The 22,930-nt window shown below is 44.8% G+C and overlaps 1 protein-coding gene across 1 annotated transcript; it reads left to right on the top strand.

Annotated features, from left to right (window-relative positions):
* The first annotated feature begins 14,868 nt into the window (after positions 1-14,868).
* si:dkeyp-113d7.10 (zinc finger protein ZAT1) lies at positions 14,869-21,333 on the top strand. Its single transcript, XM_028600370.1, has 3 exons — positions 14,869-15,041; positions 19,043-19,293; positions 20,051-21,333. Exons 1-3 carry the CDS (start codon positions 14,948-14,950, stop codon positions 20,300-20,302), a joined length of 597 nt encoding a protein of 198 aa, XP_028456171.1. The 5' UTR covers positions 14,869-14,947; the 3' UTR covers positions 20,303-21,333.
* The last annotated feature ends 1,597 nt before the right edge of the window (positions 21,334-22,930 follow it).

Raw genomic sequence — 22,930 nt, 5'->3', positions numbered from 1 at the left:
GGCGGTGCACGCGGCAGCAGCCGAAGTAGCAGAGCCGAGCAGCCGCCGGAACAACCGAGCGACCCCGGGACTGATTTTTACCCAGTTTTCCGTCTGGGAAACCGGGGACACCGGGCTACGGGGGTGGGCTGGGTGCTCCGGTACATAAAGAATGAGAGAGCCCTCCTACCGGAGGGGGCGTAAACATGAACGGGGCCGTGTATATTTCGTTTTTCCAGGGCCAACTGGAGTCCGTGCTGGAGCAAGTCGTTCAACTCGCCGTCCAGGAAATCAGCAAGACGGTGGGCTCCAGCCTGAACACACTGCTGCTGGAAACGGCCGTGAAAGAGCAGGAAAACCGGCGGCTCAGGCTCCAGCTTCAGTTGCGGGAGAAGAACGTGGGCCGAGGGAAAGGAACCGCGAACTCCAACGCCTCGGACGGTGGAGGGTCTACGGCGGCCGCTAGGGCGGACAGCGGCAGGACAAAGCCCGAGTATCCGCCGCAGCAGCAGCAGCTACACGCCCCCGGAGGGCAGGGCACCGAGCCCGGCGTCCCTACAGACATACGCCGCCTGGAGCAGCGGGGACGGGTTGTGGGTAAGTTAGACACTCCCGTTATACAACCAAACAAACACTCCTCCCTGTGTCTCTGGGTCTCAGCCACGTTGCGTAACTCTGAGGGCCGAATTTAAGGTTTATGAGTGAACAGAACTCCTACATTTTATTTTAAATGTTTTATTTATAATTAACTTTTTTTTTTAAAATAATATACAAAACAAACACTTTACATTCATTTTTATAATTAACAATTTGTATTAGTTTTTTTTAAAACAACATACAAAACATAGCTACACTTTACAGCATTTAAAAAATATTTATTTTATTTAGACTTAGTATGCATTATTTACAAATATGTGAAAAAACGTAATACATCGGTTATATTTAAGTAGATATCAAGAGCTGCAAAGATTAATGATTAGTTGCAGGGGTGTCACGATACCAAAAATTCAGTAGTCGGTGCCAATACCAGTTAAATAACACGATTCTCGATGCCGATTTTGATACCAAGGTAACGGATTTTCTAAGATTCCATGTACTTTAACTTGAAACGTGAACTTCTTTATTAAAATATTTGAAAAATGTCATAACAAGACATACAAAACTAAATAATGTGCAATTAATGGTCTTAGTGCAACAACTAGTGTCCCCAGATACATTCCAGACTTCCAGAAATCTTTTCAAAAGGTACTGTGTGCAAAAACAACAACAGTGTTTCTAACAGTTGCGTGACCAGAGACGTTACTCACCACGGGTAAATATTGGAGATGTATTTGAAACATGGAGACAGCTTAGAGTCCAAAAGGACGCAGAGTTGGCTAATGTCCTCCTGAACAGGTAGCATTAGCATTAGCTATAATTTTATATAATTTCACATTGAATTATATAGCTAGAGTACCCGAGTTGGTTACTCGCAAAAACAATTGAGACACAGCCAGTAAAGTGATCCCGACGGTTCCTGGTTAACGCTGCCATGCTAACCCTGCTAACTGCTAGCTAACGTTACCGGGAGGACCAGGCAAATGGCCACAGCTGTTTACAACGTGTAGCCTGTTGAGTTGATGTATAAACAGGTCAACTTGTTAAATGTGAATATGTTTCTAGTCTCTTCTCTCCTCTGGGACAGTAAACTCAATATCTTTGAGTTGGGGACAAAACAAGACATTTGAGGACATCACAAAAAGCATCTAAAACATTAAAAAATGAAGGAAAAAAATGTTGAGAAAAGTGACAAAAATGTTCCAAAAAAAGTGAATTAAAAAAGAAATGTTTGATATTAAGGTGTGAAAAAAACATAGGAAAAAGGGACATAAACGTATAAAGGTGACAAAAAAATGGGAATGTTGTTTTGAAAAATACATTAGAAGAAAGTGACAAAAAAGTAGGAATTAAAAGAACAAACAGAAACAGTGGTCATTTCTTCTTTTTAAAAGAGACATAACGTAGAAAAAAGTGACAAAAAAGTGGGATTTTTTTTTGAAAAAAATACAGAAAATGAGACAAATATAAAAAAAGTGACAAAACAAGATGTCATCTTGGCCTTTGGTAAACACTGATCTACATCCTGAGGGGGGTGCAGGTTGTCAAAACAAACGCTGCAAAGGTATAAATGTCACAACGCTTGCAGAGCTCATAAGATTTACAGTTTCCAGACCTCCGGGCGGACCACAGCGAGATTTACGACCAGCGTTTCTGTGGGGAAGAAAACAGCGAAAAACGTGGGGGGCCGAACAAAGACACAGAGTCAGACAGTTTAGAAGTGAGGCGTCCCCGACTCAGAGGAACCTCGTGTCTGTGCGTCCCGGGGCTTTGTTGGCCGCCACGCCTCTTTAGGAGACCAGCGGGAGTTTTTGAGTCCAACGGGAGAAGTGAACATGAACACAGATTAGGAGCGATCCTTTCGTCCCCCCCCCGTAGTCACCAAAGTCAGTATTGGAGCCTATTCTGCAACAAGCCTCGTATCTCCAAAACATTCTGACACTGAGCTGATCCAGTCGATACAGGATTGACTCGGGACCCTGTGAATTGCATCGATTTAAGAAAATTGGTGGCGATACCCGTCCCTGTTTTATTGTCGTTTGAACAACGGGTAATGTTGGAGAGCGTCAGGGCTGCAGTGATGGTGTGAGAAGAGCTTTAGTCTGCTCATATTAGCTGCATTAATAAAAGACATGATGTGGTGTGAAGGTGTGAACACATAACCAAGCTCATCCAGATGGAACTAATCCAACGGAACAGGGTTTGTTAGGGTGTGTTTCACTATGCAACACACACACACACACACACACACACACACACACACACACACACACACACACAAAGACACACTGAGACACAAACACACACACGCACACATAGGCACACAGAGACTCACATAAACAGACACAAACAGACACACAGACAGACGGACATACACATGCAGACACACAGAGAGAGAGAGACACAAACTTACACACGCACACACAGTTACACAGATACGCACACAGACACGCACACACAGACACACACTTACACACACAGACACGCGCGCACACACACACACACACACACACACACACAGAAACACATAGGCACACAGAGACACACTCACAGAAACACACACATGTATAAACAGACACAGACGGACACAAACACACACACACACACACACACACACACAATGTTTAGAATAAAATCCAGGACAGGAATTTGATTGGCCATCCCTGTTGTGATGTCACCGTCTGATCCGAGATCCTCTCTGACCGTGGCGTGACAGCGGCGGAGAGAAGAGAGGGGGGGAGGGGGCGCGTTGCGTGTCAGCCGTGTGTTTGTCTGTTCAAGTGTGCAGATGTGGGCATGCATGCGTGCAAGTTGATCTCACATGGCTCTGCATGTGGAGGTGTGTGTGTGTATGTGTGTTTTCTCTAGTTAAAGGGCTGGTTCTTCCTAAACCACCATCACACATATTTTCGATTATAGAGCGGCTGAATGCTCTGCTCCCCGTGGTGGTGAGACGGGGGAGAGGGGGACAGACAGGTGTATGGAGGAAGAGGATCTGAGGGAGTGGGAACCTGGAGGAGATCAGACAAGATATGGGGGGTGAGGTTGTGTGTTTGAATGTAAACAGGAGGACTTTGAATTGGATACCGAACTGGACCGGGAACCAGTGGAGCTGTTGGAGGACAGGAGTGATGTGGTGGATGGAGGGGTTTCGGGTTCTGATGCGGGCAGCTGAATTGTGGACCAGTTGAAGTTAAAGGAGGGATTTGTGAGGGAGGCCGAAGAGGAGAGAGTTGCAGTAATCCAGATGGGAAGTGACGAGACTGTGGACCAGGATGGCGGCAGTGTGGGGGGGGTAAGGGAGGGGCGGAGGCGATTGATGTTTCCTAGGTGGAAGTAGGCAGACCTGGTAATGTTATTGATGTGGGTCTTAAGTCTTAAATTCAATATTCTAAAAAGAAGGCCTTAATAGTCTTGAATAATGTTCACAAAGTTGTACATTTAGTTTACAAAGGTCTTAAATGATGTCTTGTCCTAAATAAATGCTTTGTGTGTGACTTTACAATATACTCTGTGTGACTGGGATGTAATAGGACAGAACAGGTACTATTTACGTCAGTGTTTTTCTTCACGCTCTTGACCGTGGAGTGTGCGTGGAAGCGGGTTGTGCGACCCATGGATGTAGCCAGGCTATAACGTGGTGTTTTATCTTAAATCCGTGGACATGGTGAGAAAGCTGTGGCCCTAAACATCCAAGCTCGGGCGCAGATCAATCAGCTGTCAGGAAAGAAAACTAAACGTCTGGCACCGTGCTACTAAGAAGCTAACGTTAGCTCATCGGTTAGAATGGGCCAGTGTCTGAAGGTCTGGCCAGAGATGTGGACCAGCTGGCGGACGAGGCTGAGAGCAGTGGGGCTGAGGTTAGCACAAGCAAGCGGATGGGCGTGCGAGTCAGTCCAGCTCTAATGAAACGTTCCTGATCAGCTAGCAATGGAAAGAGGGGTGTGAGTAAGACGATGACGGTGTCGGCGGTGCTCCACCTTTGGTAGGGTATGTTTTGAAATGCAGCCAACATGCTAACGCACATCACTGAAGCAATTGGCATTTACATTGGTTTATAATATTACATTACATATTGTCTTATCTAGCCAGGGTGGAACTAATTGTGACACCTCCATAATGCACACATTTTTGCACATTATTTTATTTTTATCCTATTTTGTTTTTTTAAGTTTCGTAGCATAAGAGCAATTCATGCAACAACTACTTTATTATTTGATGTTGTTAGATTACAAACACGCCTTACAAAGCTATTGTGAACTAAATATGATAATATAATAAAATGTCATTACCTGGTACATCATTCTTTTCTCAGGCCTAAAATCCACAGATTCTTCATCATATGGCTGTGAAGTTGGCATTACATTTCATCCTAGGTGGTATTAGAAAGGTCTTAAAAAGTCTTCAATTTAACTTGAAGAATCCTGGGGGGACCCTGTATAAACTGTACCGAATGCAATTCAGTATCCCATCTGTTAAGACATGTCCACAGTCTTTCATGATTTGCAACGGAAGGTTTTGACTGAGGGCATTAACATATAAATAATAATAATAATAATAATAATAATAATAATAATAATAATAATACTATTTGTCATTATCACGAACCGTTGTGTAAGAGGGTCAATAGTGTTATATGTGCCTTATAGCCTATTTTGTTTTCCCTTTTAATGACCGTAGGTTATGACTGTATGTTAAAATAGTCAACTTATAACTTTGCTATAAAATATTATTAATTTATAGCACAAAACCCGGAACCAGTTTCCTCACATATTAGTGTCATGATTTGGGTGCGTTGTTGCTAACGGAAGGCACAGACGTGTCTGAGATAGATTTTTTAAAAAAAGTGTTCATTTGTTGTTATTTTAAAAACATTTAGTTTGAATTTAAATAATAAAAAAAAAAAATTTCACTGAAAAGTTATGTTTCATTATTAGTAGCCCTTGAATAAAAACAGTGAAGTCTTGCAAACTTGATTTTATAGATTTGACTTGGTGTTGAATTGCATATTAATAATAAAAAAATGTCCCTTTAAACACTTTTTGGCCTGAAGTAAAGTAAAGCCTTTCTACAATATGATTGCTGCAGTAGACAAGAACTGTGTGTGTGTGTGTGTGTGTGTGTGTGTGTGTGTGTGTGTGTGTGTGTGTGTGTGTGTGTGTGTGTGTGTGTGTGTGTTAGGGGGGAAATATTGATACAGCATAGTATTGCAATATTTTTCGTGGCAATACTGTATCAATACACAGACGCCAAGTATGGATCTATTATTATTAGAGATGGTCCGATACCATTTTTTGCTTCCCGATACCGATTACGATACCTGAAATTGCGTATCAGCCGATACTGAGTACCGATCCGATACCAGTGTGTCATATATTTTATTATGTTTTAACAACTGTATACTGCTATCCCTGTATGGATGTGATATGATTTCTATCTTTGTTGTCAGTCTGGCTCAGGTTAAACTCTTTGTGAAACATGAACAAACACAATCAATGAACGCCACAGAACTTTCTTTTACTATCCAGTTTGACAGTCAATTGTAATGGAAAAAGAACATAAATAAACTACTTTAACGTAGATTTTCTTTAGGGCTTTATTACGTGGTATCGGATCGTGCATAAACTCCAGTACTTCCCGATACCGATACCAGCGTTTTAGGCAGTATCGGAGCCGATACCGATACCAGTATCGGTATCGGAACATCTCTAATTATTATATATGTGCTGGTCAGTCTGTCTGCTTGACAATCCCCATTTTTTTTTGTAGCAATAAAATTGAAGTGAGTTGAACCAATGGAGAAATTTCTCTTTTTAGCTAAAACAGATGTTGACAAAGTTTCCTTTTGGGAACATAATTTGAAATTCAGAAGTTGGAAAAAAGTTAATGGTGATCGCACGATATATCGCAGGATATTGCAATATGTTTAAAATCACAATAATATGATATCGTGAGATAAATATCGTGATGGTATCGTATTGTGAGGCCTCTGGTGATTGTGTGTGTGTGTGTGTGTGACCAGTGTGTGACCAGTGTGTGACCAGTGTATGACCAGTGTATAATAACCTGTAGAATACCGTGTGTGTGTGTGACCAGTGTATAATAACGTGTGTGTGTGTGTGTGTGTGTGTGAGACCAGTGTATAATAACCTGTAGAATACCATGTGTGTCTGTGACCAGTGTATAATAACGTGTGTGTGTGTGATCAGTGTATAATAACGTGTGTGTGTGTGACCAGTGTATAATAACCTGTAGAATACCGTGTGTGTGACCAGTGTATAATAACGTGTGTGTGTGTGTGTGTGTGTGTTTTAGAGGGGGGGAAATTATTATACAGCATAGTATCGCAATATTTTTTGTGGCAATACTGTATCGATACACAGACGCCAAGTATGGATCTATTATTATATATGTGCTGGTCAGTCTGTCTGCTTGACAATCCCCATTTTTTTTTTTCAAGTGAGTTGAACCAACGGAGAAATTTCTCTTTTTAGCTAAAACAGATGTTGACAAAGTTTCCTTTTGGGAAAATAATTTGTAATTCAGAAGTTGGAAAAAAGTTAATGGTGATCGCACGATATATCGCAGGATATTGCAATATGTTTAAAATCGCAATAATATGATATCGTGAGATAAATATCGTGATGGTATCGTATTGTGAGGCCTCTATTGATTCTGTGTGTGTGTGTGTGTGTGTGTGTGTGTGTGTGTGTGTGTGTGTGTGTGTGTGTGTGTGTGTGTGTGTGTGTGTGTGTGTGTGTGTGTGTGTGAGACCAGTGTATAATAACCTGTAGAATACCGTGTGTGTGACCAGTGTATAATAACCTGTAGAATACCGTGTGTGTGTGTGACCAGTGTATAATAACGTGCGTGTGTGTGTGTGTGTGTGACCAGTGTATAATAACCTGTAGAATACCGTGTGTGTGTGTGTGACCAGTGTAAAAATAACCTGTAGAATACCGTGTGTGTGACCAGTGTATAATAACGTGTGTGTGTGTGTGTGTGTGTGTGTGTGTGTGTGTGTGTGTGTGTGTGTGTGTGTGTGTGTGTGTGTGTGACCAGTGTATAATAACCTGTAGAATACCGTGTGTGTGTGAGACCAGTGTATAATAATCTGTAGAATACCGTGTGTGTGTGTGAGAGAGACCAGTGTATAATAACCTGTAGAATACCGTGTGTGTGTGAGACCAGTGTATAATAACCTGTAGAATATCGTGTGTGAGACCAGTGTATAATAACCTGTAGAATACCGTGTGTGTGTGTGAGACCAGTGTATAATAACCTGTAGAATACCGTGTGTGTGTGTGAGACCAGTGTATAATAACCTGTAGAATATCGTGTGTGTGACCAGTGTATAATAACCTGTAGAATACTGTGTGTGTGTGACCAGTGTATAATAACGTGCGTGTGTGTGTGTGTGTGTGTGTGTGTGTGACCACTGTATAATAACCTGTAGAATACCGTGTGTGTGTGTGTGTGTGACCAGTGTATAATAACCTGTAAAATACCGTGTGTGTGACCAGTGTATAATAACGTGTGTGTGTGTGTGTGTGTGTGTGTGTGTGTGTGTGTGTGTGTGTGTGTGACCAGTGTATAATAACCTGTAGAATACCGTGTGTGTGTGTGACCAGTGTATAATAATGTGTGTGTGTGACCAGTGTATAATAACCTGTAGAATACCGTGTGTGTGTGACCAGTGTATAATAACGTGTGTGTGTGTGTGTGTGTGTGTGTGACCAGTGTATAATAACCTGTACAATACCGTGTGTGTGACCAGTGTATAATAACGTGCGTGTGTGTCTGTGTGTGACCAGTGTATAATAACCTGTAGAATACCGTGTGTGTGACCAGTGTATAATAACGTGTGTGTGTGTGTGTGTGTGTGTGTGACCACTGAAATAACCTGTAGAATACCGTGTGACCAGTGTATAATAACCAGTGTATAACCAGTGTGTGTGTGTGTGTGTGTGTGTGTGTGTGTGTGTGTGTGTGTGTGTGTGTGTGTGTGTGTGTGTGTGTGTGTGTGTGTGTGTGTGTGTGTGTGTGTGTGTGTGTGTGTGTGTGAGACCACTGTATAATAACCTGTAGAATACCGTGTGTGTGACCAGTGTATAATAACGTGTGTGTGTGTGTGTGTAGACCAGCTGAAGGTCGTGATGGAGCAGGTCCTGGACTTTGCGGTGCACGAGCTGACGAAGATCGTGGAGGCGTCGTTCGACGACCTGCTGCTGGAGATCACCAAGATGGAGCGGGAGCACCAGGTCCTGGAGGAGAACCTGGACCGCAGGGACAAGAGAGGAGGAGGAGGAGGAGGAGGAGGAGGAGGAGGAGGAGGAGGAGGAGGAGGAGGAGGAGGGGGGGGGGGCGGCAGGGGGGAGGAGGAGGGGCTCTGAGAACGACTCGGTGTCGCCCAGTGGCTCCGAAGACACCCGGGACGAACCGGCCAAAGTCCCCACCGCGGCCACCAAACGCACGCCGGAGACACACGGTGAGTCCAGAGACCCTTTAAAGGTACAATCCGTAACATTTCTGCATTAAAATGTCTAAAAATGACCCCTATGTTATATATTTTGTTGAGTTGCACTATCCCAAATGTTTCCAACGACGTTCAAACCCAGAGAAATCTGTTATTTCATTTTAATGACACGGGGCCTTTCATTTAGTCGCCTGTCAGTGGCGTCCTAAAACCTTTGACCCCTGTAAACACGGGCACCCAGACGATACGTTCGAGAGTTATCGTAAATCATACAATGTCACAGAAAGAATAACACTCAGGAGCCGCAATACAGCTTGCTTTCTGCCACACGGCATCATTTAGTCATTAGCCACTTTCTGCCCGGAGGATTTTTGCAGTTCCTAGAACATAACATTCCTAGAACCCTTTTTTTCTCGTGTTCTGACTGGACCAATTTCGTGATTTTTAAGTTCCTCTGACCACAGTTCCTGTAACTCTTTCAGCTCCTACTTCAGGGCAGTGTCTTTTCACCGTTCCCTTTTTTCAGCATAGGGACCTAGGTCAATGAGGGTCGGGTTTCCGGTACAGACGGACCAGCAACGGGACAATTTTAACAGTTTTCGCCATCTTATTCATCGCTAAATTCACTTCTGACAATGTTTTAGGCAAGAAATGAACTGTTTAGACTTGGAATATAGGCAGTCTTGTGAAAATTGATGCCGCTAGCTCGTCGCTGGGCCAGTCCTGCTCAGAGACCCCGCTGTGAGCCGGAGGTCTCTCAGACCGCTCTCGTTAATAAGAGGCTTTTATTTCACCGTTGACAGTTCGTTTGTTTAAATATCACGACACATGTCCATCATAAGATCAACGGGAACCTGTGGTTAATGGTCTTTTTGCTGGCACACACACACACACACACACACACACATTTTGACCATTTATTTATGTCCACATAAAGAAAAATAGTACAGGGACACAAATATTACAGATGCAGTACAATACAAGACACAACTCATGGACCAGTGGCACGCAGCATATTTTCACAATATCACTTACCAAGCACAAAACTCACATCACACACACACACACACACACACACACACACACACACACACACACACACACACACACACACACACACACACACACACACGTCCACAGCGCAGCAGGCAGGGGGTGAGAGAGATACCTGTTTCTCTTCGGGAGACTTGTTTAAATTATGAAAAATATTATATATACATTAGATTTAGTATTTAGTTCATTTCTGATTTTAACGCTATAAAGACCGTTGCCGTGCTTGCGTCACTCCCTTACCCCTCCTATAGTCCCTTTGGCAGCTGGGCCAGTGTGAATGCAAATGGAAAAAAACGGTTTTGGGGGAGAGTAGTTAGTATAGGGTGACCAGACGTCCCGGTTTGACCGGGACAGTCCCGATTTGACCGGGACAGTCCCGATTTGACCGGGACAGTCCCGATTTTGAATTGCTTGTCCCGAGTCCCGACAAAAGCCTGTCGGGACGCTAAAATGTCCCGGTTTACACCAGGAGCGGCGTCAGCCGATTTTGCTGGGGCTTCAGCCCCGAATGTTTTGAGTGTAGCCCCGAATGTAACTTTGTCCAGTTTATTCTTCCGAGGCGAATAGAACGGGCAGCTACATGCGGGGTCTGACCCTGCTGTATTTGTTGCTATCACCTAGCAACCGTCTCTACGTGAAGAAAGCTGTGAAAGGTGACGTTTTCGGAGGAATCGTAGCCAAATCAGTCTAATACATTGATGCCATCAACACAGGTGCGCTCTGCATTTTTATTACCGCGACTTTTACAGACACGTCTCTGCTGACTGGCTAACATCTCTGACACACCAACCAAAACGAGAGCGCAAGTCGCTTAAATGGCCTCGTCGACTCCTCCACTCGCGTCTTCAGTCCCTCCCACCGAGGAGGGACGGGAGAGACAGTCATCGGAGGGGAGCGGAACCAAGGAAATGTCTTTTAGCGGGATGAGACATCCTTGCCTCTGAAGCGTCTCATGAATCCGTCAGCCGTCTGGGCGGAGTTAGTAACTCCTTCAGGAAGGCTGCTCTCCGTATCCTCGCCTAGAGCTACTCAGCAGTCTTGTATAAAGTACTTGAAAGCAATACTTAAGTAAAAGTACAAGTATCTCACCAGAAAATGACTTTGGTAGAAGTTAAAGTCACCTTTTAGAGCATTACTTGAGGAAAGTCTTAAAGTAGCTGATATTAACTGTACTTAAGTATCAAAAGTAATTTTATGATATTAAATGTACTTAAGAAGTAGAAGTAAAAAAAAAAACTTTATCGTGGCTTCCTCATAGTGAAGCATAATATTCAGGGTTTTCACACCTTCTTAAAGGTCCCATGGCATGAAAATGTCACTTTATGAGGTTTTTTAACATTAATATGAGTTCCTCCAGCCTGCCTATGGTCCCCCAGTGGCTAGAAATAGTGATAGGTGTAAACCGAGCCCTGGGTATCCTGCTCTGCATTTGAGAAAATGAAAGCTCAGATGGGCCTATCTGGAAGGTCATAAGGGGAAAGGTTACCTCCCCTTTCTCTGCTTTGCCCACCCAGAGAATTTGGCCTGCCCATGAGAGAGAGACATCATGGCTTTCAAACGAGCAAAGTGGCAGTTGGTCAAGGCCACCCCCACCCCCCACCCTCCACCTTACCCCCCCTCACCCTCTCTCCTCCTCAATAGCTACAGACACAGAAATGACACATCCTAAGGAAAGCTCATTGTGGGACTGGCTCTAGTGGCTGTAATTCTGCACCAAGGCTGAATATCGGGAAAGAGACTTCAGATACAGTATTAGGGGACCACTAAGGTCTATATAAAAGAGACTTCAGATACAGTATTAGGGGACCACTAAGGTCTATATAAAAGAGACTTCAGATACAGTATTAGGGGACCACTAAGGTCTATATAAAGAGACTTCAGATACAGTATTAGGGGACCATTAAGGTCTATATAAAAGAGACTTCAGATACAGTATTAGGGGACCACTAAGGTCTATATAAAAGAGACTTCAGATACAGTATTAGGGGACCACTAAGGTCTATATAAAAGAGACTTCAGATACAGTATTAGGGGACCACTAAGGTCTATATAAAAGAGACTTCAGATACAGTATTAGGGGACCACTAAGGTCTATATAAAAGAGACTTCAGATACAGTATTAGGGGACCACTAAGGTCTATATAAAAGAGACTTCAGATACAGTATTAGGGGACCACTAAGGTCTATATAAAAGAGACTTCAGATACAGTATTAGGGGACCACTAAGGTCTATATAAAAGAGACTTCAGATACAGTATTAGGGGACCACTAAGGTCTATATAAAGAGACTTCAGATACAGTATTAGGGGACCACGAAGGTCTATATAAAAGAGACTTCAGATACAGTATTAGGGACCACTAAGGTCTATATAAAAGAGACTTCAGATACAGTATTAGGGGACCACTAAGGTCTATATAAAAGAGACTTCAGATACAGTATTAGGGGACCACTAAGGTCTATATAAAAGAGACTTCAGATACAGTATTAGGGGACCACTAAGGTCTATATAAAAGAGACTTCAGATACAGTACTAGGGGACCACTAAGGTCTATATAAAAGAGACTTCAGATACAGTACTAGGGGACCACTAAGGTCTATATGAAAGAGACTTCAGATACAGTATTAGGGGACCACTAAGGTCTATATAAAAGAGACTTCAGATACAGTATTAGGGGACCACTAAGGTCTATATAAAAGCATCCAAAGAGCACCATGTCATGGGACCTTTTTAAACATCAAACTCAAAGTCTGACATCAACTAAGACACAAAACAGAATTAAAATTTTTTGTTCACTTCAACGTACAAACACATTTCTTGCCAGTAACGAGTAACGAAGACCCTTTAGGGCACATGTGTCAAACTCAAGGCCTGAGGGCCAAATCCGGCTCCTCGCAGGTTTTGATCCGGACCACATTTCAATTTAGGTTCACAATAAATTTAGGCCCACCTAGTTTTTGTCGCTTTTTCCAAAGTTTTTGGTGCTTTTTACGATGTTATTGTCAGTTTTTCAGACACTTCAGACAACCACTGCTGGTTCAGCCGAGGACCGAGGAGTCGAGGTGTTATCAGATAAGAGCGATTAGGCTACGTTCACACCGCAAGTCTTAATGCTTAATTTGGATTATTTTTTTTTGCTCAGATCACATGGCCTATATTAGCCTGGGAAAACCCTGACGAGCTTCCGGCAAATCTGAGGTTTCAAGCCCATTTCTGATTTTTCCAAATCCAGCCACCAATAACAACCGTTCTTGTTTACATTCAACATGTCGGCCACCGAAGCACAGCAACCCGTTGATGCCGCTGTCGCTGCTACGTCACCCTGATCGTTGGTCTGATTGGTTGAAGGACTATCCAGTTGCGTCCAGCGGCATTTGAGCGGCGTGCGTTGGTACCCTTTGGAAATGGGCTGTGAATGACGCTTGCCCAGACTGAGACTGGGTCTGGTGTCGACCAAACTAGGCCTATGTCAGATTCCAGTGTGAACTCTTTGCGGTTTCTTGCGCAAAACAACAATAACAATGACATCAGACGCAGCACGCTGTCGCACTAAAGTTAGGGAGGTTATGGAGGAAGTCAGCATTTTGGCTTTTATTTCAAAATGTTTGTGTAATGGCAGCTGTAACATTAATGAGCATACACTAATCAGGTCTAACAGCTCCCTCTCCCTCCAGTGACTTGCTCCATCACTGTTCTCCATGTTGTAGCCTAGTCCAGTTTTTAATGTTCCTGTCTGTGTCTCGGGCTAACTCCAACCGGCACATTAATCGTGACAGATGTCGATGATTGACGTGAAGGTCGCATCAAATCCTCCGTGGTTGTTCACACTGCGACCGCGTTGAAAAACATCAGACCTGGGTCTGATTTAGGACCACATATGGAGGTGGTCTAAATCGGATTTGAAAAAATCAGATCTGGGCAAGATTTGGAGTGTTCACACTACTTCTGAAGAAGTCTGACCTGGTCACTTGACCCCGAACTAATCCGATTTGGGCCACTTTTGCCTGCAGTCTGAACGGAGTAAGATGCAACGCGGTGCACACTGTTTTCAGATTGCACTTGCCCCAGGTGTTGCCAGTGTAACTCGTGAGCCTCTGGCCTGCCCACCTGCAGTACCTGCAAGGAAATCAGACACACAACAAAGTAACAGGAAGACACGGGAAGGGGGGGGGTCTTCACACGGCCTTTATAGTCAACCTCAAAGCAGCTTAGACTGCAAAGAAATGCTTATATCTGTGCCTTGAAGTCTCTCTTCTCACTTTTCCCCTCCTTTCTCTCTCCCGTTCTCTTTGTCTCTTCTCCTCTTCATCTCCTCGTCTTCTCCCCTCCTTCCTCTCTCCCCTTCTCTTTGTCTCCTCCCTTCCTTCCTCTCTCCCCTTCTTTGTCTCCTCTCCTCTTCATCTCTTCATCTCCTCGTCTCCTCCCCTCCTTCCTCTCTCCCCTTCTCTTTGTCTCCTCTCCTCTTCATCTCCTCGTCTCCTCCCCTCCTTCCTCTCTCCCCTTCTCTTTGTCTCCTCTCCTCTTCATCTCCTTGTCTCCTCCCCTCTTTTCTCTCTCCCCCTCTCCTTGTCTCCTCTCCTTGTCTCCTCCCCCCTCAGACCCGGAGCGCCCCCCCGTCCTCTCCGTCTCCCAGGACTGGGTTCCTATCCTGGACAAGGTCTTCGGTCAGAAGTGGTGCAGCGACCTCTGGCAGATCAAGGAGCGCGGGGGAGGCGGGGTAGGGGGAGGGAGAGGGGGGGCAGGGGGGTGGAGTCTGGGGGCATCGCTGGCCCCCCCCTCTTTGACCCTGGAGCCTTCCCCGTCCTCCCCGCAGCAGGACCCCCGCTGGACTCCGCTGGAGGACATGGAGGTGTTTTCTCCGGATGATGACGCTGCAGACGGCCAGAGGAAGAGCACCGCACCCCCCCCCCCGCCAGGACCCCCGCTCAGCCCCAAAGGTAAACTACAAACTATATACTGTGTGTGTGTGTGTGTGTGTGTGTGTGTGTGTGTGTATACAGTATCTCAAAAAAGTGAGTACACCCCTCACATTTATGTAAATATTTCATTATATCATTTAATGGGACAACACTGAAGAAATTACACTTTGCTACAATGTAAAGTATTAAGTGTCATGCTTGTATACCAGTGTAAATGTGCTGTCCCCTCTAAATAACTCAACACACTGACACAGCCATTAATGTCTAAACCGCTGGCAACAAAAGTGAGTACGCCCCTATGTTAAATTCCCATAGAGGCAGGCAGGTTTTTATTTTTAAAGGCCAGTTATTTCATGGATCCAGGATACTATGCATCCTGATAAAGTTCCCTTGGCCTTTGGAATTAAAATAGCCCCCCCACATCATCACATAGCCTTCACCATACCCCCACATCATCACATAGCCTTCACCATACCCCCACATCATCACATAGCCTTCACCATACCTAGAGATTGGCATGGGCTACTTTCCATCAGATCATCTCTCAATGCAAGTCAAATCAGCTATTAGGCTAACTGAAATAAAACGAGAGAGAGAGAGAGAGAGAGAGAGAGAGAGAGAGAGAGAGAGAGAGAGAGAGAGAGAGAGAGAGAGAGAGAGAGAGAGAGAGAGAGAGAGAGAGAGAGAGAGAGAGAGATTTTCCCACTTACAGAGCATGTAGAAGTCTAATATTTATCATAGGTACTCTTCAACTGTGAGTGACGGAATCTAAAACAAAAATCCAGAAAATCACATTGTATGATTTTTAAGTAATTAATTTGCATTTTATTGCATGACATAAGTATTTGATACATCAGAAAAGCAGAACTTTGGTACAGGTACTATTTGGTACAGAAACCTTTGTTTGCAGTTACAGAGATCATACGTTTCCTGTAGTTCTTGACCAGGTTTGCACACACTGCAGCAAGGATTTTGGCCACATACCTTCTCCAGATCCTCCAGATTTTCTATTGGGTTCAGGTCTGGAGACTGGCTAGGCCACTCCAGGACCTTGAGATGCTTCTTACGGAGACACTCCTTAGTTGCCCATGGCTGTGTGTTTCGGGTCGTTGTCATGGTGGAAGACCCAGCCAGGACCCATCTTCAATGCTCTTACTGAGGGAAGGAGGTTGTTGGCCAAGATCTCGCGATACATGGCCCCATCCATCCTCCCCTCAATACGGTGCAGTCCTCCTTTCCCCTTTGCAGAAAAGCATCCCCAAAGAATGATGTTTCCACCTCCATGCTTCACGGTTGGGATGGTGTTCTTGGGGTTGTACTCATCCTTCTTCCTCCAAACACGGCGAGTGGAGTTTAGATCAAAAAGCTCTATTTTTGTCTCATCAGACCACATGACCTTTTCCCATTCCTCCTCTGGATCATCCAGATGGTCATTGGCAAACTTCAGTTGGGCCTGAACATGCGCTGGCTTGAGCAGGGGGACCTTGCGTGCGCTGCAGGATTTTAATCCATGACGGCGTAGTGTGTTAGTAATGGTTTTCTTTGAGACTGTGGTCCCAGCTCTCTTCAGGTCATTGACCAGGTCCTGCCGTGTAGTTCTGGGCTGATCCCTCACCTTCCTCATGATCATTGATGCCCCACGAGGTGAGATCTTGCATGGAGCCCCAGACCGAGGGAGATTGACCGTCATCTTGAACTTCTTCCATTTTCTAATAATTGCACCAACAGTTGTTGCCTTCTCACCAAGCTGCTTGCCTATTGTTCTGTAACCCATCGCAGCCTTGTGCAGGTCTACAATTGTATCCCTGATGTCCTTACACAGCTCTCTGGTCTTGGCCATTGTGGAGAGGTTGGAGTCTGTTTGATTGAGTGTGTGGACAGGTGTCTTTTATACAGGTAACGAGTTCAAACAGTTGCAGTTAATACAGGTAATGAGTGGAGAACACGAGGGCTTCTTAAAGTGCCCATATTATGAAAAAATCCCTTTTTCTGGGATTTGGGGTGTTATTTTGTGTCTCTGGTGCTTCCACATGCATACAAACTTTGAAAAAAATCCATCCATGGTGTTTTGAGTGAGATACGGTTTCTGAATGTGTCCTTCAGTCTCCTGGTGAGCTGGTCAAGATCGGCTCGGCTGTGACGTCACAGTCCGAAATGAGCTGGCTAACCACAACCGTTAGCTCGTAGCATTAGCATGCTAACGCTAGCATGCTACGTCGTTCTTAATAGCAAAGCACTGCTACAACACACACACAAGTTCACCATAATCTCCAAAAGAACTACTTACATGTGCGCCCTCATTCAGAAGTCTCCCAGCTAATCCTGCCTTGTAACTGACCAAAGTTGGAGAAACAGGCTTTCTTTTACTGTCTCTAGAGTTAGCTAGCTGACATGATCTACATCTGAGCTACTGAGCATGTGCGAGTGCAATCAAAGATAGTACAGAAGAAGAAGATGAAAAGAGGTCTCACTCTGTAGCTAAAACAGAAACCAGGTGAAAAGAGGATCTGCAGCAGTGAGAGAGAGCTGTGCAGTACAACAAAAATATGGTGTTTTTTGAAAATTAAACCATGTAAACCTATTCTGGTACAACCTTAAAATACAATTATGTACCTGAAAATGAGTATAATATGGGCGCTTTAAAGAAAAACTTACAGGTCTGTGAGAGCCGGAATTCTTACTGGTTGGTAGGTGATCAAATACTTATGTCATGCAATAAAATGCAAATTAATTATTTAAAAATCATACAATGTGATTTTCTTGATTTTTGTTTTAGGTTCCGTCACTCACAGTTGAAGTGTACCTATGATAAAAAATTACAGACCTGTGTGTGTGTGTGTGTGTGTGTGTGTGTGTGTGTGTGTGTGAGATATATAGATATAGACACACACACACACACACACACAGAGTATATATACACACACAGTATATAGTTATATCACTGGTGCCTAAAACGTGTTGGTACCCAGCCCTAAATATGTGCTGATTAAAGCAAAAACTGATTGCGTGCACACACACATACACGTGCGTCTTTACTGCCCTCCACTGGACACTTATGTATCATAATCAAATATATTACTAAATAGAAAAACATTGACAGGGAACATTTTACTGCACAGACATTTAGTTAGAGGGTAACCATCACCAAACCCCACCAGACTCCATGTAAATAATCAGGACTTTATTATAATAATAAAGTACTTTTATCATCGTAAAACACACTTCATTCAAAGTGGACACCTTTCACCTTTCGCATCTGAACCAATATCCGTACCGATACCGGTACCTGAAATTCAGTTCCCGGTATCCAACGGTACTTTTTTTGGTACTTTTCTCTCTGTAATTACAAAAAACATATTTAAGTTGTAAAAATAATTCCAAACCTATTTATCCTATTTAACTTAGAACGTTATTTATTTAGAATATATTACACTGACAGAAATTTTAATAAAAATAAACCCCTCCCTCTCTCCTCCCTAACCCGTCCCTACAACCTATTCAATTGAATAATTATTCAACTTTTATTCTTGTATTTGTATATTATTCTTTTTTAGCCTGTTTTTTTTTCATAGGATGAACGTTTTTTAAGTGTGTGTGTGTGTGTGTGTGTGTGTGTGTGTGTGTGTGTGTGTGTGTGTGTGTGTGTGTGTGTGTGTGTGTGTGTGTGTGTGTGTGTGTGTGTGGGTGGGGGACCTCTGCTCTCTGTCAACATGCAGAGAGGACCGATAACCTTGCGCTTACACGCTCTCAGGTACCGAAATTTGGCACCGTTTGACTTTACGTGAACCAATACTCTGTAGTACCGACGTGATTCGGTTGGTACTGGTAAAAGTACCGGGTTTGGTACCCAACCCTAAGCCTGACGTCACCTCTCAACAAATGTAGCTACATGTCGCTCGGCTGTGCCTGTGCCCCCCACCCCGACTAATTTCCTCACACACACACAGTAACACAGGAACACATACACACGCGTTTAACTAACTAATATAAGTTGATATAAATGGCGTCTGTTCCTTCAGGGTCTTCAGGCCGCCGCTCCTCGGCGTCAATGCTTCACCGTCTCCTCACGCTGCCGTCTCAGCTGCTGGAGGAGGACGACGACGAGGCCGACGCTGCCGCCAACGAGACGCTCGCCGCGCTGGCCATCGAGGGCGTCGGCGCCCGGCGAAACGGCGTGGAGCCGCTGACCGGCCGCCCCGGCCTCTCGCCCCCGGCAACCAGGGAGGAGGAAGAGGAGGAGGAAGAAGAGGATGAGGACAAAGGGAGGAAGGTGAGGCAGCGTATACGATACGAGTGTTTCCATTTCTTTAAAGGGACAGAAGCAGGGGGAATGAGAGGAGGAAACACCAGAGCATGGGGAATGAGAGGGGAAAACACCAGAGCAGGGGGAATGAGAGGGGGAAACACCAGAGCAGGGGGAATGAGAGGGGCAAACGCCAGAGCAGGGGGGAATGAGAGGGCAAACACCAGAGCAGGGGGAATGAGAGGGGAAAACACCAGAGCAGGGGGAATGAGAGGGGGAAACACCAGAGCAGGGGGAATGAGAGGGGCAAACGCCAGAGCAGGGGGAATGAGAGGGGCAAACACCAGAGCAGGGAGAATGAGAGGGGCAAACACCAGAGCAGGGGGAATGAGAGGGGGAAACGCCAGAGCATGGGGAATGAGAGGGGAAAACACCAGAGCATGGGGAATGAGAGGGGAAAACACCAGAGCAGGGGGAATGAGAGGGGAAACACCAGAGGGGGAATGAGAGGGGCAAACGCCAGAGGGGGGAAAAAACACCAGAGCAGGGAGAATGAGAGGGGCAAACACCAGAGCAGGGGGAATGAGAGGGGGAAACGCCAGAGCATGGGGAATGAGAGGGGAAAACACCAGAGCATGGGGAATGAGAGGGGAAAACACCAGAGCAGGGGGAATGAGAGGGGGAAACGCCAGAGCAGGGGGAATGAGAGGGGGAAACGCCAGAGCAGGGGGAATGAGAGGGAGAATGTTTAATATAAGGTGTTATTTTTGTCCCGTGTGTGCAGAAGAAGAGGCGGAGGGTTTGGTCCGAGTGTGAGGAATGCGGGCGACGGTTCAGCCGGATGTCTCTCCTGAAGGCTCACCGTCAGACTCACGTCGCCGATAACGCCGGCGCCGCCGACACATCGTCTCCTTCGTCCCCGCCCGGAGGCGGCGGTGCCTCGGCGCTATGCTGCTCGCACTGCGGGAAGAGGTTCTCCTCGACGACGCGCCTCCACAGCCACGTCAGGACCCAGCACCCCGGGAACAGGACCTGAGGAAAGTCCAAAATTTTCCCGACTGGAAAAGGAAAGGGGATCAACGGAGAGTCCGACAAACAAGCCCAACAAAAACCAGACAGAGTCCACAGAGCAGGAACAGAAACCATAACACGGAAACAAAAAAGTCCGGAAATCGCCACAAAATCAATATACTGCACATACTTTCGGTTAGAGGGCAACTACCACCAAACCCACCAAACTCCATGTAAATAATCAGGAGTTTTAGCATCGTAAAACACACTTCATTCAAAGTGGACAGAAACAAAGTAAAAGCCGTTTTGGGTCGTTTTTTCACTTTTCCAACCATCACAACTCTAGTTCTGGTTAAAATAAACAACTAGTTTACAGATTTGCATGTGGAAATATGTTGCCTCTATACACGCTAAAAGTACTGTTTTTTAAACGGAGTCTGGTGGGTTTGGGGCTAGCGACCTCAGAGCCGTTTCTGGTTAAACAGAAAGGTCTTAAAGAGAAAACCCTTTTAGTCAGAAACAACAAAATCACCGTCGCCAATACTGCAAAAGTATTTTATCATCCCAGAAGAATCTGCTCAGGCCATAATCACACTTGGCGTGTTTTATTTATTTTATTTTTTTTTTAGACAAGAAAAAGAAATGACTATAGGGAGCTTTTGTGGCGGCGTTACTGTACGTACACACCACCGCCGACTTGAGCTTCTAAGTTACCGTCAAATGTCATTCATTTTCAATGGAAGCTTCTCTCAGCCGCAAGGAGCGGCAAATCTGTCGGCATCGCGTTTTGGCCGTTTTGAGTGACCAGAGCGTCAATCAGAAAGTTGAAAGTATGTTAACTTTATGGTATAGGGGTCTGACGCGGTTAAGGGGCAAGCAGCGGCAAATGACCAGCAACCAATAGGAATATAGACGTCCTTCGCGCTGGCTGATTCCAGAGAAACGATAGAATACGATGTAAACTTTGGTTCCTACCAGAACATTAGTTCAGAGAAAATGGAGGAAAAGCTCATAATCGCCGTTGCTGGGTTCCCTATCATTTATGATAGGATGTTGTTTGTGTATAGGGACCAGTTAACGTTACCTGCCAGTCACATGGTCTCTAAACAGTCACATGGTCTCTAAACAGTCACATGGTCTCTAAACAGTCACATGGTCTCTAACCAGTCCTCACGGTGAAGTCCTGCACGGGTCAACAGCTGGCGGCTGCTCGCTCTGCCTGCATTCTGCTGCGGTTCAGCGGCTAACGAGCGAGCTAACTGCTAACAGACACTGCTGTGACCAACAACCAATGCAAATTCTGTCCTTATATATGTCATTTATAAAAGGTTTCTGGTGTCAGTGTGTTGGCCGTGCAGTGGCTGCTTGGGCTTTTTCTCCAATCGTGTGTTGAACACGATGGAACATTGAATGCTGCCAGTGTCAAAAAGCTTCCCCGGACTTTTTTGACAAGCGTCCTTGACAGGGCGGCCAGAGCTTCTTTGCAGCTCAAGTCGGCCGCGGTGTGTACGTCCAGTTACGGTTCCCAAAAGCAGCTCGAAAGCAGCGTCTTTAGTTTCTATGACAACAGCTACTTCTACAGCATCCCTGGAGCGCTCTGTGGAGCGGCCGCTAACGTTAGATAAAAACAAAGCGGGTTCCCCCTGAGAGGGAGCATCCAGTCATATCATATCATATCATATCATATCATATCTGCATACATACATACATACTGACACCTCTCTAGCTCCCATTAGGTTAGGACTAGACTTCTGAAACTGTATAGATGTCTTGTTGACAAGATGGAGAAGGTAGAAGGTATGTGTAGTACAATACATGCATTTTGGCAAAAGACGTCAGTTGGAACAACACAACAATGAAACTAAAACTTGCGCGCGTGTTGAATTAGGAAACAATGATCGGATTCAAAACCACAATTTCCGAAACGATTCCAATAACAAAAAACTGTTCCAAGTTGGAAGTTCAACGATCTAAAATTGAACAAAAGTTAGTTTCTTTTTTTTTTTTCCGACTGTGAACTGAATGAACTTCATGCATACCTGTGTACTAGGTATGTTTACGGGAAATAAAGAATCCGATCGGGGATGGGGGGGGGGGAATGGGACTGAACAGCCTTTGGAGGAAAGAGACCGGCAGAGATCTGAAGACTCTGGGCGAGATGAACTGCTGTGTGTGGGAAACAAAGGATCCGATCCGGGGGGAATAATTAAGCGAGAGATGGGAACAAAGTCTTTTTTTTCTCCTGTAAAATAAAATGTCTCCCGCACAGAAAACTAACTCCAGCAGCTGCTGGGGAATTTTCCTCTTCTTTCTCTTTATTTTTTTTAAGATAATTTTTTGGGCATTTTAGGCCTTTATAATATAGGACAGCTGAGGATGTGAAAGGGGAGAGAGAAGGGGAATGACACGCAGCAAAGGGCCGCAGGTCGGAGTCAAACATGCGGCCGCTGCGACAAGGACTAAGCCTTGTACGTGGGATCGCGCTCTACCAGGTGAGCTATCCATGTGCCCCACTTGTTCTTTTTTTTTTTTTTTTTTTTTCCACACTTCAGACCTCTCTGGCAGCGGCGTTCCAGGTTTTTTGTTTCTCGTGTTGGATTCACAGGAAGAAGGGACCTTTTTCATTTTTCTTTTTTAAGATAATTTTTTGGGG

This window comes from Perca flavescens, chromosome 15 (genome assembly GCF_004354835.1).
Source record: "Perca flavescens isolate YP-PL-M2 chromosome 15, PFLA_1.0, whole genome shotgun sequence".
NCBI lineage: Eukaryota > Metazoa > Chordata > Actinopteri > Perciformes > Percidae > Perca > Perca flavescens.
This window is presented reverse-complemented; position numbering and strand designations above follow the sequence as displayed.